At 38.1% G+C, this 17,928-nt stretch overlaps 1 protein-coding gene across 1 annotated transcript in view; it reads right to left on the bottom strand.

Moving 5' to 3' along the window:
• Positions 1-6,417: 6,417 nt before the first annotated feature.
• Positions 6,418-17,928, bottom strand: part of SLC5A8 (solute carrier family 5 member 8) — a 69,928-nt gene continuing 58,417 nt past the window's right edge. The window contains exons 11-15 of the mRNA XM_065886909.1: positions 16,204-16,290; positions 13,942-14,147; positions 9,177-9,280; positions 6,843-6,922; positions 6,418-6,586 (exon numbers count right to left, since the gene is read on the bottom strand). Coding sequence (XP_065742981.1) covers positions 6,461-6,586; positions 6,843-6,922; positions 9,177-9,280; positions 13,942-14,147; positions 16,204-16,290 — 603 coding nt within the window. The 3' untranslated portion in view covers positions 6,418-6,460. The remainder of the gene's footprint in view (positions 6,587-6,842; positions 6,923-9,176; positions 9,281-13,941; positions 14,148-16,203; positions 16,291-17,928) is intronic.

Below are 17,928 nucleotides of genomic sequence, written 5' to 3'. Positions count from 1 at the left end.
TTTTAATTGTCTAAGCTTTTAATATTCATCTTCTGTTCGGAAACCATAAAATAGTTGTCAATCTCAGCCGGTCTCAGCCTGTTTGAACCTAATTCCCCTATTGGTTTCCTTCTTTACCTCCATACTGCTCTTACACTACACTAGGTTGTACGAAACCGTGAGGCTAAAATCCTAGTCACCTAGACATTTCATGCAGTAATTTCTGCTTCCGTGCTTATAAACCATGGTAAAGTCTAACACCTCAAGGTCATATGCCTGCCCAGATACACCATTCAGCTGTGTATTTACTGGGGTCTTGTGGCTCTCAGCTCTAAGCAGGAGATGGGGCACAGGTTTTGCTGTTTCTCTCAAATCCCACAAACCTATGGTGGTTTGCTGCCGCCATCCCAAGGCTCACCACGTAAAGTGCGACACAGACCCTTCCTCAGAGACTTATTAATATACTAACCCTCCTGGCTTCCTCTAAACCCTCCTAGCATCAGAAATCCATTTCTACTCTGGGCATTTGAGAATTTAGCTCTTACTTCCCAAGATATTTTATCCCTGTCAACCTAAGAGGCTAGACTTTTGACACTTAAAAGCCAAGAAGAAATCCCTTTTTTTCTCTGGTATTTGTGGAAGCATTGCTTTTCTGAGCTATAAACATCAAACACCTGATTATTTGAATGTGAAGAGCCAAGGAGGCAATCAAATGCTCCAGGGAGTGGGTAAGATCATTGGTTCAATTTTCTGAATATCTTTTTCTCTGTGTGATCACTTCCCCTGTAGATGGCCTTCTTGAGCCAGCCTCTTACCTCTCCAACAGCATGTAAACCAAGGTATACCTTGACTCCTATCATTTTGTGCGGTCTTGCCTTTGCCTGGGTATCCTGGCTTCTACCCATGCATGGCCTCAGCAGAGAAATAAGTCTATGTATTTATCTTCCTCCTATTTCTTATCTCTCCACCTGCTTCGTCTCCTTTTGTTTCTCCATCTACCGCCACAACTGGCCCTGTTTTAAATTGCACTGTACTTTGTCTTATTTACTGAGACATCATGCTTCCTACTCTATCTTAAGTGTGTGACTAGGAGGCTTTATGTTCTCTACTTTGAAACTTGAGATCTGTTTAGATCCCATCACTTTATAACTCAGAGACTTAGAAAACTCTCCAACCCATGGAGTGGAGGAAAACATTTGTAAATATTTGTAAATATCTGATAAGAAACTTGTATCTTGAATATACAAAGAACTCTTACAATTCAATAATAAAAAGACAAATAAGCCACTGAAAATGGGCAAAGGATCTCAATAGACATGTCTCCAAAGATGATGTACAAATGGCCAATAAGTATAAAAAGATTCTCAACATCATTAGCTATCAGGAAACTGCAAATCAAAACCACAATAAGATACCACTTCACACCCACTAGAATGGCTATAATAAAAAATACATTTAACAAGTGTTGGTCAGGATGTGGAGAAATTGGAACCCTCATACACTACTGATAGAGACGTAAAATGGTGCAACCACTTTGGAAACAGTCTAGTAGTTCCTCAAATGGTAAAGCATAGAGTTACCACACGACCCAGCAATTCTACTGCTCGTATATACTCAAGAAAAACGAAAACACACATCCACACAGAAACTTGTACACAGTGTTCAGATCAGCATTATTCATAATAGCCTAACAGTGGAAACAACACAAATGTCCATCAGCTGATGAATGGATAAATAAAATGTGGTATAGCCATACAACGGAATATTATTAGGCCATCAAAATGAATGAAGTACTGATGTATGCTACATGAATTAACCTTGAAAACATTATGCTATGTGAAAGAAGCCAGTCACAAAAGACCGCTGTGGTCACAAAAGACATACTGGGGTCTTTTGAGTTTCATGTGATTTCATTTATATGAAATTTCCAGAATAGAAAAATCTGTGGAGATAAAAAGTAGATTAATGGTCACTTAGGGCTGATGGGGTTGGGCGAAATGGCGACTGACTGCTAATGGATATGGGGTTTCTTTGGGGGTGATTAAAATGTTCTAAGATTGTGATAAATATAAAAATATAACAATTATGAACCAGATCAGGAGACATGGGGGATGAGATAAAAAGTTAACAACATTCATCTAATAGGAGGTAAGGAAATACAGAACAGAGAAAATGGGAGAGGGGGAATATTCAAAGAGATAATGGCTAAGAAATTTCTAGTATTAAATATGTTATTTTCTATTGTATTTTCAGATATAGTCTTAATTGCTTAAATATAAAATATCCTTCAGTGATATGTTCTACATGTTTATTTGCTTACACTTTTATAATCCATACATAGTACATAGGAAGAGTCCTTTGTGTGGTAAATAGAGTGGAAATAACTTTCTGTAAAAGCTGATAAAGTTAATTATATTCAATTTGATATTTAGCCCCCAAGAACAGACAGCTGCAAAGACACTTGTAGAGTTTAATCAGCAAGTTGAAAAGTCAGAAATGCAACCATGTTTTACATGATAATGTTCAATCTCCTCAAGTTTTTTCACAAACAATGGGCATACAACTTAAAGGTAAAAGTGAATTTTACAGTGATTAAATTATACAGTGAATTTCAGTAACTAAAGGGTCATTCACTTAGTTGACTCCATATCAACAATCGTTATTGGATAAAACTCAGAATTTCCTATAAAAATCAACACAGAGAGTTACCTCCCCCATCTCAGCTCCATCCCTGTCCCACGTATCTACATCATGGACAGACACTCAGTTGTTAACAATAAACTATATTTTCTGGAATTATCATAAATAAAATTATGAAACCTTCATACTCACATATTTAATACTTCCTTCATTCTAATGTGTGTTAATATTGGAAATCATGTTAAGAAATGAAACTCTCTTTTTTAAAATAAATTTATTTATTTATCTATCTGTTTGTTTTTAGGTGCATTGGGTCTTCATTGCTGCGTGCGGTCTTTCTCTAGTTGCTGCGAGCAGGGGCTACTCTTCATTGTGGCGCGCAGGCTTCTCATTGAGGTGGCTTCTCTTGTTGTGGAACACGGGCTCTAGACACGTGGGCTTCAGTAGTTGTGGCACGCGGGCTCAGTAGTTGTGGTTTGCGGGCTCTAGAGCACAGGCTCAGTAGTTGTGGCGCACTGGCTTAGTTGCTCCACGGCATGTGGGATCTTCCAGGACCAGGGCTTAAACCCGTGTCCCCTGCATTGGCTGGCGGATTCTTAAACACTGTGCCACCAGGGAAGCCCAAGAAATGAAACTCTCTTAAGAGCTGTTTTCATAGTTATTCACAATTCTATAGTCCTTAATATTTTCAAAATGTTGTGAAAATATATGGTCATCATTCTGCATCGTAACATTCCATATGCTAGCAATACTTTAATCCTCACCTGTAGATGAGTCAAGGCAATTTCCTTAAAAGAACACAACCAAGGTGTGTGACTTCAGGAAAATCAAGATTTCAACCTTGGCCTCTAGGGCAGGATTTCTTGAACTCCACACTATTGATAGCTGTGGCAGGATCATTTTTTGTTGTTGTTGTGGAGGAGAAGGGCTGCCCTGTGCACCATAAGACATTTAGCAGCACCTCTGAATTCTATCCACTAGATGCCAGTAGCACCTCCTCACCAGATGTAACAACCATAAATGTATCCAGATATTTCTACATGTCCCCTGAGATGCAAAATTGCCCCATTGAGAACCACTGGTCTAGAGAGAAAATGATTGCATAAGCAACTAAATAGATGAATATACATGTATACTGTTTTATATCCTACATATAAAATTTTATTTTCTCTATGGAGTGAATATGATTGGTCTGTAGCTTTCTTTAGAGTTTACATTCTCTCTGTTAGAATAATCCTGCTGATTCCTAACTATATTTTAGTATTTCTATGGCATATATTTTTTTAGAGTAAGGAACTATTTCCATATCATTACACTGCAAATTATTAACGGCTTATCTTCTTTCAAAACTAGCAAATAAACTTTGTCTCAAATTTTGACTCCCAATCAATTTCAACTGAAATTTTAAGTAACACTATTTGAATTAATAAAGCACTATCTGATCTTTGATGGTCACATTATTTTTGTGAGGTAGGTACGTGTTTAGTGTTAAGTTCCATCATTAGAAGAGATTAAGGATAAATTCAAGGTCATACAACTTATTAGTGGCAAAAGAAATAGGTAACTTATGTGACTTTTCCCTCCCATTAGCATTGTTGTGATTCAAAATAATTAAGAACATTAGATTTTTAAATTTACATTAACAATTTACCTTTATTTGGTTTAACCCAAAGATTTAGATAAGATAACTAATTTTTAATAATTAATAGTAACATTACTTTGATTTCTTAAGATAGAAATCTGGTACTCTCATGTGTTATAAAAGTAAAATAGCGACAATTCCTAATGTCACAAAGACAGATTTTCCTAAAAGCAAGTGGACAAGAATGGAAGTGTTATATCTCTCATTAAGAATATAGGGCTTCCCTGGTGGCGCAGTGGTTGAGAGTCCGCCTGCCGATGCCGGGGACACGGGTTCGTGCCCCGGTCCGGGAAGATCCCACATGCCGCGGAGCAGCTGGGCCCGTGAGCCATGGCCGCTGAGCCTGTGCGTCCGGAGCCTGTGCTCCACAACGGGAGAGGCCACAACAGTGAGAGGCCCGCGTACAGCAAAAAAAAAAAAAAAAAAGAATATATTCCATAACTCCTTGGCAGTCAGAAAAGAGAAAAGATTATTTAAATAACCTGATTTTGATTTCCAAAATTGAAGGCAAGTACACACATGTGCATTAGAATTACTAAATAAATAACAATTGTTCAAATCACACTCACATAAAACAAATAAGATTATATCTTCCTACTCATTAAAAAATCATAGGAAGAGTTACAAAGTTTGATGGATGCTTACAAATATGTTGATTAAAAAATAACAACTATACACACAGAAAATATGTGAATATATCATTAATTTAAATGTATAAATCTCTTTGCTTTAGATTAATGCTATTTCTTATTTTTTATTAATGTTTCTTAATAACATGAATAAAACATTAACATTAAAAACATTTAATGTTTTTAATTGCCAACCTCTGTACAGCATGCTCACCTAAATATCAGACAATAAGCAAAAATTATTTAATCATAAAATATTTTAATGTACCTAAATATTTCACACATTATTATTTTAAAACAGTATAATGCTTAAAGAAAAAACCCTTCTAAACAGTATCTAATGTGTGAACTGTAGAAAAAAATAAGTTATTGATGAAAGCCTGTAACCAAAGTCTTAGCTAGAAATGTAGGAAAATAAACAAAATAAACTTTGAGATTGCTACTTAAAATTTTAAAGCATGGAACATAGCATATATTCAGTAATTCTGGAACACTAAACAAAAATAGTAGTATTTGCCTATGTAATTTAGCTCATCAACCAGGTGGATACATTGGAATTCGATATGTCTAAGCATATGTACATTTAAATTTAAATCATTGCAAATTAGTTGACATTCAGCTTCATAGCATTCAATGGAATCATCTAATTCCACAGAGCTTACCCATTTTTAATTGTGTAAATGTTCTTGGATCACCAAATCTGTAAGTACCTAGCTGAAAGTACTTTGGTCAGTATAAGGCTCATGGGAGTTTATATTTATAGGCCAGGACGCAGTGAACCAGGATCTGGGGTAGCATGATTCACATTGGGTGTCTCAAGACATACACAAGACCAAGGCAATAGAGTGAACAGGAAATCAGGAAGGCAAAGGTAATATGTGCAACAAAACCAAAGTTAGTGGCTGAGAAACCAGGAATCCAGATAAGAACCAGAGTCTAAGAAAGGCAATACGAGCAGCCAATGGCCAGGAACTCTAGTTAGCAAGCAAAAAGGCACAAGAGATGCATAGCACCGAAAAGACCTGGACCATTGGGCCCATGTTCTGTCCCAAACAGGATGCTTCTTGATTACCACCCTCCCAAGCCAGAATCAATTCCAAGATTAAACGTGCCCTGGGCTGACAGGGGTTGATGAGAAGCAAAGATCGAGACAGCACAGACCTGTCACTTCATTGCTCCCTAAGAATAGAGTATGTGGTAGGAGGGAGAAAGGTCCTTTTCAATATTAATTATGATTTCGGCAAACTCCAAAATATATGCTAGCACCAAATGCAGGGAAATATTTTTAATGATGCCCTAATTTAAGAATATGCTTTTGACCATCGAGTATGTGTGTATATGTGTGTATTAGCTTTTCAGCACATACGTAGTCACAACTTTCAAAACTTTCACAACTTGCACAACTACAGCTTCACTGATATAATAGTAGAGAGATAGAGGAAAATACTGATGCTGAAACTCTTACATTCAGAGTAGCATCAATTAATGAGTATAGAAAGTAAAAGTCAAACTTTGCTTTAAACATACAAAACTGGGACACTGTTTAAGGTACTTTAGCATCACAGCTGCTTCACAAACGAGTCCCATTGATCCTGCCACTTTGATCTGTGCAGTTCAATTCAATATGGTTGAAGCCAGGATTATCAGTTCCATCATCTTCTATCGGATGAGATTTATAGTCTAAAACTTGCTTCTTCTAAAAGAAAATGTTAACATGGTGATTAGAAAAAAGAAACCGTTCAACTCTAAAGAATTGTTACCACTACTTTTCTTTCTCTAAATCAGCTTCATAGTCTATTTTGAGGCAGAGATAAACAACAGAAATAAATCATTAAAAAAAAGGAAGGCAAATACCTTCCTTGTCCAAAAGAAAGTCTGAGGAGTAACTAGTATTCTGTCCTGGTGATAAAAGCACAGTCTTACTAATTTAAGGAAAAAGAAAGCCAACTCACTTTCTTAAAAACGTCAAAATTGGATAAAAAGTCCTCTTTGGTCAGTAGGAATCTGGGGTCTATGTTTTGTTTTCTTCCTCCTGAAAAACATACGTTATTTACATTGTTAAAAAGATATGTAACTACCCGGTGACGGACCATCATACACACATTTAACTTGGGCACGTTCACTTCTATGCACTTATAAAACACAAAGAGAAAGAGTCTTTTAAATGGTGCTGGAGACTTAGCCTACCATTTCTCTTCCCTCAGTCAGTCTCAGATTCTGCAAGCCTGTCACTGATACATATGAGTCTAGTGTTTAAAGATAAATAAGGTGATTGTTAAATGCAAGCCAACTGTCTCATCTGGTATCAGCTAGGGAAGAGTCATCTGGCCCAATACTGGTAGGAAAACTGGTTTAAATGCATCCTTCATGATCTACCAATAAAATATCAAACCTCTGCTTGATGGAGTTGCCCTTCCCCAGTTTAGTGGCTATGAATGTGTGAAGAAATGCAGGAAATTATGAATTGTTGGATAAATTATTTAAATGAAAACCAGTATGATGATAGGTGTTTGATCCAAATTCTCTTCCCTAAAGTTTTGCTCTACAAAAATTATTCTTTGGCTCGGCATTTTATTTGTGAATCAGAGAGGAGGTTTTAAAACTGTGTATCTCAAAGAGTTGTTCTCCAACTACCTCTATCCAAACGACCTGGAGATGTACTGAACATGTAGATTCCTGGATTCCAACCTGGACTGACCCAGTTAGAACCTCTGTGGGTGGAGCCACTGAGTCCTGATTTTTACCAAATTTCCAAGGTGATTCTTCTGCCCTCTAAAGTTTGAGAAACACCATTTTAGTATAAATACTAGATTTTTAATTAAGGGAACCTCTGTTGTTCAGGAGATGGGTTCAACCTTAAATTAATTCATTCAATATCGTTGAGTGCCTACCATGTTCTAGAGACTCTACCAGGTGCTGGAGAGACAGAGATGAATAAAATAATCACTGCACTCATAGCTCATAGTCCAGGTAGGAAAATATTTACCCCACTTTACCAGTGAAGAGACACATTCATGGTGCACCATCTGTGATTAGGTGAAGCTGAAATGCCAACCAAGTCTGTTTGGCCTGAATTCCTACATATTCCTAGTATCCTACAGTAGATCTTTAAATATATTTCCCAAGGAGCATCAGGATTTTATGCTTCTAGACTTTTTTTGCAAGGTTCTCACTGATGGTATGAAGTAGGAATAAGTTATATATGAGATTAATGAAGTTGAAGTGTTTTTTAATCACTGGATGCCTGTTCACCTTCACTTTTTAAAGCAAAAGATAAAGCTGTAGAAGGTTATCAGAATCAAAGTATTTTAGGGGGGGAAAGGAGCACTCAGAGGGAGTACTCTGACACTCCCATTTTCTTAAAGGAAAAAAAAAAAGGGTTGAAAAAGGACCAAAGGTCAAATAGGAAAAGGAGATTGGTTAGGTGTGTTCTAGATCTGAACAGTTGGGTTATTGGTGGAAAAGTTTAAGATCTGTCTTAAAATATATCACAACAGATAAGAGAGTAAACCTACTGTGCTGGAAATTTTACTTAGGAGAAAAAGCATAGTCCTTTTTGAAACGAAAGAGAATAGTTTAAACAACTGTTTGAGAGGTAACAAATAGCTACAAACATTATTATAAGTTTACAATAATTATAAATTGTAATGTCTAAAATAATTATAAAATGTTAATATAATCATTGATACAATTATATTAATATCACCACTAATTATTAATATAATTTATTAATTATAAATACACATCCTGTGATATAAGTATCATAGAAGTTTCAAAGACAGTGCTATCCAGGTCCCAAAAAACAATGAGAGACGGTAGAATTCTACAAAGTAGCTTCTTTACAAAGTAAAGAGGTATACTTCTTTACAAAGCGTCAGTGCAGGACAATGAGACGATCATGGCACAGAGCTATTGTAATGGTATGTGTAAAATCCCTGGCATTGTAGTACCTATACACAATTTCTTCAAGCCTTTTCTTTTTATCTTACAGAGACCTGTGAGATAGGCAGGTCAATTATTATCCTCATTTTATACATAGGATAGCTAAGGCTCAGAGTAGCTATGTCGTAGCTATAAGTTCTTTCAGCTAATAAATGGCATAACAAAGATTCAAATTGAGGTGGGTCTTCTGTTTTCAAGACCAGGCCGTAAAATTTCCCATGAGTAAAATGGAACAAATAATTAAACTAGTTGTTAGGACTATAGTAAAATAACATAAATACTTATAAAACAGATATAGTAAAAACGAATGTAACGGTAATACAGCAATACTAATGTTTAGTTACCTGTAGATAAACTGATAAGCATTCCCACAAATATCGTTACCAAAGTTCCAACAGTACTGAAGTATAGATATGATAAAGAATACCAGTTATCCATCAGTGGAGTCCTAAGAGAGAGCAAAAGCATAACCGTAAGATTTCATGCATGCTACTAGCAGCCAACAGTATGTGTCAATAAACCTCATGGCAAAGTCAAAATATAATATTTAATCATGTTTTTAACGTCCACACCTGCTGTTCCAATTTTATCTTATTGGATCAGGAAATAAAAGTATGACTTACTCTTAACCACATACTAGAATACTAAATGTCCATGTTTATTCATTCAACTCTGCTTTGTGTCCCAGGTACTGTTCTTGTTATTGGAAAGTCTGCCATAAAAAAGCTGGATAAGGTTGTTCCTGCCCTCAGAAAGTTTACATTCTAATAGAGAAATGTAATGAACCAGTAAACAAATTCATGAACATAATAATTCCCACTGGGAAAGTATATAAGGAAAATGAAACAAGGTAATGTGACGTTAACAGGGTAGAAAAAAGGAACTACACTACAAGGAGTGGTCAGGGAAAGTCTTTGTGAAGAAGAGACATTGGAACTGAGATCTGAATAACAAAAGTTCTTGAGAAAGCATTCCAGAGAGAGGTAAACACCAGCAGACGGTAGCATAACGAACAAGATATAGAATGCTACAAGATGAGCTAGAGGTCTTTTCGTAGGACTTGGATGAGTTTGGACCTTACTCTCTAGATAGCGGCACACATTGCAGTATTTTTATTATTTTATTTTATTTTTATTTTTTAAATTTACATTTTATTAGAGTTGATGTGTAATATTATATGTTACAGGTGTACAATATAGTGATTCATAAGTTTTAAAGGTTATACTCCATTTATATTCATTATAAAATATTGGCTATACTCCCCATGTTATACAATGTATCCTTGTAGCTTATTTTATACCTCGTAGTTTGTACCTCTTAATCCCCTACCCCTATATTGCCCCTCTCCCCCTTCCCTCTCTCCACTGGCAACCACCAGTATGTTCTCTATATCTGTGAATCTGCTTCTTTTTTGTTATAGTCACTAGTATGTTATGTTTTTTAGATTCCACATATAAGCGATATCATACAGTATCTGTCTTTGTCTGACTTATTTCACTTCCATTTGCAGCAACATGGATCAACTTGGAGGGCACATTGCAGTATTTTAAGTGGAGGAGTGACATGACCTGATCTGCTTCTAAAACAATTGCTCTAGGATTCCACTTTCAGCTTTGATAGAGTAGACCCACCATCCTGCCAAGAACAAAATATGAAAACTGGGAAATGGGAGGAGGCAGGTTTTTGAAGACCTCAGAGAGACCATGGCAGTTAGAACTTGAGAAGCCAACATCCCAGAAAGAAGGGAAAAATAGGGGTGAGCCAGGTAAATTAAGATAATGTGATATATTGGGCCAAAGACAGACAAAATAGAACCGAATAGAAAACTGAAAAACAGACCCACAGAAAAATAGACATTTGGTTTATGTCAAAGTTGCCACTGCATTGCAAAGTGGGGTAAAAGGAGGCTCCGTTCAATAAATGGTGCTTGGTTAACAGAATATCCATATGGGTCATTTCTAAGTCTTTTGTCATTTACAGACAGTTCTGGGTGTACTCTGATGCTTTCGCAAAAATGTTCCTATAAAAGGGTTTCATCTTCAAGGAATTCATGGAAAAGACTCTGACAAGTACAGGTTTCTGGTAACTGGCTCTACTGCTGAACTGAATGAATAAGCATTTTCAGAACTCTAATGGAAACCTGATGAATTCATAAAAGTGCTAACAAAAGATCAAGATGAAAAAAATTAATTCCATGGGACTGAGTGAACTGTTGAGGATGATTATAATTTTTGTGACTTTCTGTTTGAATAAAAAAAAATCCCACAAGGACTCAGAGGCAAAAAATATACAAATCAATTTTCACTGCAAAGTAAAGGAGCTGTTACAGTGGACGATTACTGGACTGAATGTCAGTATTATGACATAGTATGAGTGTGTTTCATGTTTGGTAATTGCAATCATCGTTGCTTTTGTTGTGGCCATCCATTTACAATGCTTGGTGTCAGTTTATTTATCTCTTGTAAAAATAAAATACAGCGTGTGTGTGTGAGTTATGAAGAAAAACAACAAAAAAAACGGTTCTTCTAGTCCAAAAAAAAAGAATATCCATATGGGAAAAAATGAATATTGATCACTTGAAATCAATTCTGAAGTGGATTACATTTCCCAAGTGGAAATGGTGAACAAGAAAGCTTTTAAATAAAAAAATAGAGGAATAGCTTTATGACCTCAGGGTAGGCAAAGATTTCTTAAACGGAATTCACAAAGAACTAACCATATAGGAAAAGACTGATAAGTTGAACTCAATTAAAATTAAGAAAATCTGACCACTAAAAAGCATCACTAAGAGAGTAAAAAGGCAAGCCAGAGAGTGGGAGAAAAATATTTTCAAAACTTATCTTGTATCTAGAATATATCAAGAAATCCTAAATAAATAAGAAAAAGACAGAGAACCCATTTAAAAATGGACCAAAGATTTCAACAGACAAATCACAAAAGTAGTTATACGAATGGCCAATAAACATGTAAAAAGGTACTGAACTTCATTAATCATAAGGGAAATGCAAGTTAAAAGCACAACAAGCTACCAATATGTACCCAACAAGTACTAGACACTTAAATAAAAACTGAATCTGGGTAATTGAAACCCAATACCTAGGCAACCAAAACGTATCTTACTTCACCTTTAGCTGTGCGTTCATTCCCCTTGGACTCTAGCCATACTGAACTACGCATGATTTCCTAAGATGCCATGTGGCTTCAGGCCTTCATGCCTCTGCATATGTTGCCTTCATTCTGCAACATACACTCCATCTTCCTTTTGTTCCCACTGCCCAATCCTGTTCACCTGAGTAACTCCAGTTCATGGAATACTTCTCTAAGAAGCATCTTCCACCCAGGAAGAGTTACGCTCTTCCTCCTCCTGGATCCCATGAGAGCCTATGAATACTACTGTTCACAACATTGTTTAATTGTTTATTCTCTTGTTCAACTTCTCTTCTGGTCGTTTCTGTGACAAGAATAACTTTCCAGACCTTCTCCTCTAGCCAGCTTCTGCATTCTTCAAGTATTAGTAGATCTTGAAGTCTGTGCTAATCTACACTCCAACTTTGTTTACAATCATTCTTTTAACAAATACTTTCAACTATTTATTAGCTAGTTATTATACTTATCATGCGTACTGAGTTCCTTGTTTTGTGTATAGTAGCATGTTCTTCCAGCTAGATTATAATTGCCTGGAAGGCAGGAACCACGGTGGATGGGAGGGGAAGACTGTCTATGGATATTACATAAATGGTCAGCCCAGTGCCGGGTGCATAGTTCATGCTCAAAAATTCTTGTTTATTAGCTGAGTTATTTTATAAATAAGCTAACATATAAAAGTGATTGTTATGGTACCAGGCACATAGTAAACCTCAGCTAATTTATTTGTTTCAGAAATCCGAATAACCAATTTGCCTTACTCTTTTAAATTAAAAGAGACATTTACATAATCAGGACAAATGCTAAGCAAAATTGTAAAACAAAAAGCACAACTTCAACGTCCTCCTACTTACACTTAATTCATAATTGCTCCCTTTTTCACTCTCTAATGACTTCCTGACTACCCCCCCACATTAGTGCATTCATGCTTATCCGGACTACTCACTGTATTTCTGTGCACTCCCCTCACCACAGCACCCCACCTAGTCAAACCTTCCCCCATATATGCCTCAGGCTCTGGAACTATCTTTTCTCTCTACGCATGCAGAGTTTACCAGCCTTGAACTCCCACTGACAAGTGTTCTCACTGCTGAATTCCCTCTGGGACATAAATCACCAATGATGTTTATATGTATGGTCACATTCTTTCTCCCAGGAGTGTGTCCATTTTAAGACGGAGATGCCATGTCTTGTCTCAAATGGAATGATTCTCCAATGGTTTCATTCTAGGCAAGCTGGAACTGGGGTAATACTTTAGGGGAAGTGGCCTCATCTTTGTATTCCTTGAATGTATCCATGCGTTTTGTGCTTTAAGGCTGGAGATGTATTGATATATATCCACTAAGGGGAGTCTTGCCCTCACATCCACTGTGCAGTGAAATAGTGATATAAAAAAAGGTCTACATCATTTCATTAAATCAGACAATATCAATATCCAAAGCTCAAAAATGTTCTGCATAACTGAAAACTCCAGCAGGAAGATCACCGCTGTGACTTATGGCCAATGCTCAATACGGCATCTTTAAAACTGAACAAATAGCAATTACCCAACATATTTAGATAAACTGTAGCTTTTAGCTGGTAAAGGCTATACTTCCAAAACTATATAGGCAATGTGTCTTTTAGCATTTTACTTTTCATTTTAAAGGTTTTTCAGTGTACAGAGGCATTTTTTCATTCAACTGGAGCCAGTATTTATTAGCCTTTACCCATAAAAGAATTTTTTTTGTTACTATTCAAGTCTCCTCTGCATCTGTAGGTGAGGTAGACGTTTCTATTGAAACTAAGAAAACATGGCATTTTTTGCTATTTCTGAACAAAATATCATAGCCAGAAAGCCACATGGGCTCTCCCCATTTCAGAATTAGGCAAAATCACAGCACTGAAGGCAAGAAAAGCAACTGGGGTTCTCTACCTGTCACACACATTTTAAAAAATACAACAGTATAAAGTTCAATTCAATACCTTTCAATGTTGTATACTTGAAAAGCACTGGTAGAAAATGGCACTTCTGTGGTTGTCATCCAATCTGTCCCATTGTATGTGCTGTTACAGCCGTAGGTTTCAAGGCTTAATGGCATAGTTCTCTCAGGAAGTGGAGGATAAAGTTGAGCTCCGATTCCGACCCACAAAGAAACGGTAAATCCAGCCAGCAGACCCACAAGTGCTCCCTGCAAAACAGGAGTACTTCTCAAAAAAAATAATACAGTTTGCTTTGAAATGGAAATTAACATTAGAAGCTTAAGCTCAACATGTTCCAAGCCAAATTTACCAGTCCCCTCCTAAAACTCTTTTCCCCTGTAAGCTCCTTGCTTCTTGCCAAGAGCAGCATGGGTCCCTGGTCCCTCAGCCCAAAGCCCTGGGGTCTCTGGAACCCCCCATATAATTCGTATCTCTATCTCGCCAATCACCAATTCCTGCCCATTTTTCTTTTCCTTTGTCTCATAATTCCATTCCTTCCACTCTGTTTCCATGGCCAGCACTCTGTTTTGGCCTCCTTGTCTCTTTACACCCAATAACTACAACAGTCCTGCAGCTGACTTCAGGCCAACTGTTCCCTCTATTTTTATTTAATCTGTGAAAAAATGGCATGCCATCTGAGCAGCAACAGACACGAAGAAGAAAACATCCACAGAATTTATTGCTATACACAGCAACATGCATGTCTGTAACTGTACTGCAGGAAAATTAGGGGAAAACAGCCAGCTGTTTTCACAAATGACTGCAATGGTACATACAACCAAACCATCTCTAGAGACAAGTGGAGATTTCCTCTCTGAAGACATTTGGTTCCCCAGTCTTTGGAAGACGTGGGTTCCCCTGCCTGCTTTTCACCAGTAATCCAAGTAGTTTTGATCAGTCAGTCAGTCCTTGAATGATTTAAGCCCTAGTTCCAAATGATGGAGATGAAAGCAAATCTTGAGCTGGGAAGCGCCTTCCTCTGTGGTGAAATTTCTCCCCTTTCTTTAAGAATAATGATCAGCTATTACGACAGGAATGATAGTTCTTACTTCCCCTTCTAAGGGCGTGTTGGACCTAGTCAGCTATAGCATTTCTGGAGGCAACTCATGGTGGAAATAAATGTCAAAAATCAAAAGTCAGTCTTCTTTTAATATTTCAGGCACTCAACAAACCACTGTGCACTTCATAATGCAAAGAATCTCATCGAAGCTTCAACATTCTGAGATGGACACAAACTGCTCTCTTTCATTTTGATTAATCTCTGCCAAACTAGCTTCTCATATGACACTTTGTTGAGAATTATTGTTATCAATAATAACGATGATAATAGCCCTTATTAGTATCTGCCTTACCGATTCTTAATGCCTCATGAGGAAAATGGAATTCTAAATGTAAAGTCATAGTTCTGCAGTTATTCTCCATCTGTCTGAAACAACCACACATACATTACCAGCTTTTCCTGAACTTCAGCTTACAGCAGGACTGAACTAGTGGAGTTCCTCCTGGATTTCAGAGAAGTAATTTCAATTTCACTTATTCTAAACAAAACTTGGCCTCAAAGCACAGATATGTCTATGTAGAAGAAATGAGCTATTACCTCTTTCTGAATACAGTTCCCAGTTATAATCACTCCTTTGGGTCTAAAACCATGTTGGTGGAGCTACATCTTTAAATATCAGGAGTATAAATTTTCTGACCAAAGTGGTGAAGATTTTATTCTATTTCTTCTCTTTACTGTACTCCGGCTAGTCACAGGTATCCTCAGCTCTACTGCCCTGAAACCTTGCATATCTGAGCCTGTCGATCTCCTTTAAATCCTAGCGATTAATTTTCAAGAACGGCAAAAAAGTAGATGCGTACAAAATGTTGTTCCTTTAGTTATATAGTATTCATAATATATATTGTAGTATATATTACATATCATATTGTATATTATTTCATAATATATATCCTTTAGTTATGTTATATAATACTCTATAATATATTGTATTTATAAATATCGTGTTATTATATAATTTAATTGTATGATATTCATAATATATATTATTCTGGTAGTTTCCATTTAGTTCCACACATGCAGGGTCCCAATGAATAGTACGTTCATTGTGTATCCCAGCAAAGTCAATATGAGTAATTTAAGACATCAAGACAGGTCACTAATGACAAATATCAAAGGAACCATATCTTTACAATTGAGAAAAAATTATAGAGGCGCTACTGCAGTTGGAAAAGTAGGCTTTACACATATTCATTTTTAATACTTACTATTGAGTTGGCAAAGGGAACCAAAATCCCCAAAGCAAATAAGCCCAGAAGTGGTCCCCCAACCATGCCAAATATACTGAGTGCGGCCTACAAAAATAATAAAAAGTCATCAATTAGCAACCTCAAATCCAAAGTTAAAATGCTTTAATTTCATCAGTATGAGGATTTAAAGTATTCAGCCTCCTCCTGACATTCATGGCAGCCTTGCCATTGACAAAGAGATAGAACTTGGAAGCTTCTTCTCAGACGCAAGTTCCATCAGTTCATTCAAGTACCCTCAGTAAGAAAAGCAAAATGTAAAGAGGTTAGAGAATCGTGAAACAAGAGGGACGCTACTCCTCCTGGTATTGTTCTTGTCGATATTAATAATCAACCACATCACTTCTTTGCGCCTTGGTAGTCTCAAAATCCCCTGCAAAAGCAGATTGTGGATAAGTACTGCTAAGAGACCAGAGGTGGCAATGAAACCCAATGCTATCCTTGATTTCCTAAGGATAAAACTAGAATGAGAAGTATGGTTTAAAAAAAGATTGGGGGGAATTGGGAAGATGGCGGAAGAGTAAGACACGGAGATCACCTTCCTCCCCACAGGTACACCAGAAATACATCTACACGTGGAACAACTCCTACAGAACACCTACTGAACGCTGGCAGAAGACCTCAGACCTCCCCAAAGGCAAGAAACTCCCCACGTACCTGGGTAGGGCAAAAGAAAAAAGAATAAACAGAGACAAAAGGATAGGGACGGGACCTGCACCGGTGGGAGGGAGCTGTGAAGGAGGAAAAGTTTCCACACACTAGGAAGCCCCTTCGCCGGCGGAGACTGCGGGTGGTGGAGGGGGAAGCTTCGGATCCGCGGAGGAGAGCACAGCAATAGGGGTGTGGAGGGCAAAGCGGAGAGATTACCGCACAGAGGATCAGTGCCGACAGGCACTCACCAGCCCGAGAGGCTTGTCTGCTCACCCACCGGGGTGGGCGGGGCTGGGAGGCTTCGGTCGGAGCGCAGGGAGAGGACTGGTGTTGGCAGCGTGAACACAGCCTGAAGGGGGCTAGTGCGCCACGGCTAGCCGGGAGGGAGTCTGGGGAAAAGTCTGTAGCTGACGAAGAGGCAAGAGACTTTTTCTTACCTCTTTGTTTCCTGGTGCGCGAAGAGAGGGGATTAAGAGCGCTGCTTAAAGGAGCTCCAGAGACGGGCGCGAGCCGCGGCTAAAGACGGGCATGAGACGCTAAGGCTGCTGCTGCCGCCACCAAGAAGCCTGTGTGCGAGCACAGGTCACTATCCACACCACCCCTCCCGCGAGCCTGTACAGCTCGCCACTTCTAGGGTCCCGAGATCCAGGGACAACTTCCCTGGGAGAACGCACGGCGCGCCTCAGGCTGGTGCAACGTCACGCTGGCCTCTGCCACCGCAGGCTCACCACGCATCCACACTCCTCCCTCCCCCACGTCCTGAGTGAGCCCCCGAAGCAGCTGCTCCTTTAACCCCGTCCTGTCTGAGCGAAGAACAGATGCCCTCCGGCAACCTACACGCAGAGGCAGGGCCAAATCCAAAGCTGAGGCCCGGGAGCTGTGCGAACAAAGAAGAGAAAGGGAAATCTCTCCCAGCAGCCTCAGGAGCAGCGGATTAAAGCTCCACAATCAACTTGATGTGCCCTGCATCTCTGGAATACCTGAATAGACAATGAATCATCCCAAATTGAGGAGGTGGACTTTCAGAGCAAGATT

This window comes from Phocoena phocoena, chromosome 11 (assembly GCF_963924675.1).
Source record: "Phocoena phocoena chromosome 11, mPhoPho1.1, whole genome shotgun sequence".
Lineage (NCBI taxonomy): Eukaryota > Metazoa > Chordata > Mammalia > Artiodactyla > Phocoenidae > Phocoena > Phocoena phocoena.
This window is presented reverse-complemented; position numbering and strand designations above follow the sequence as displayed.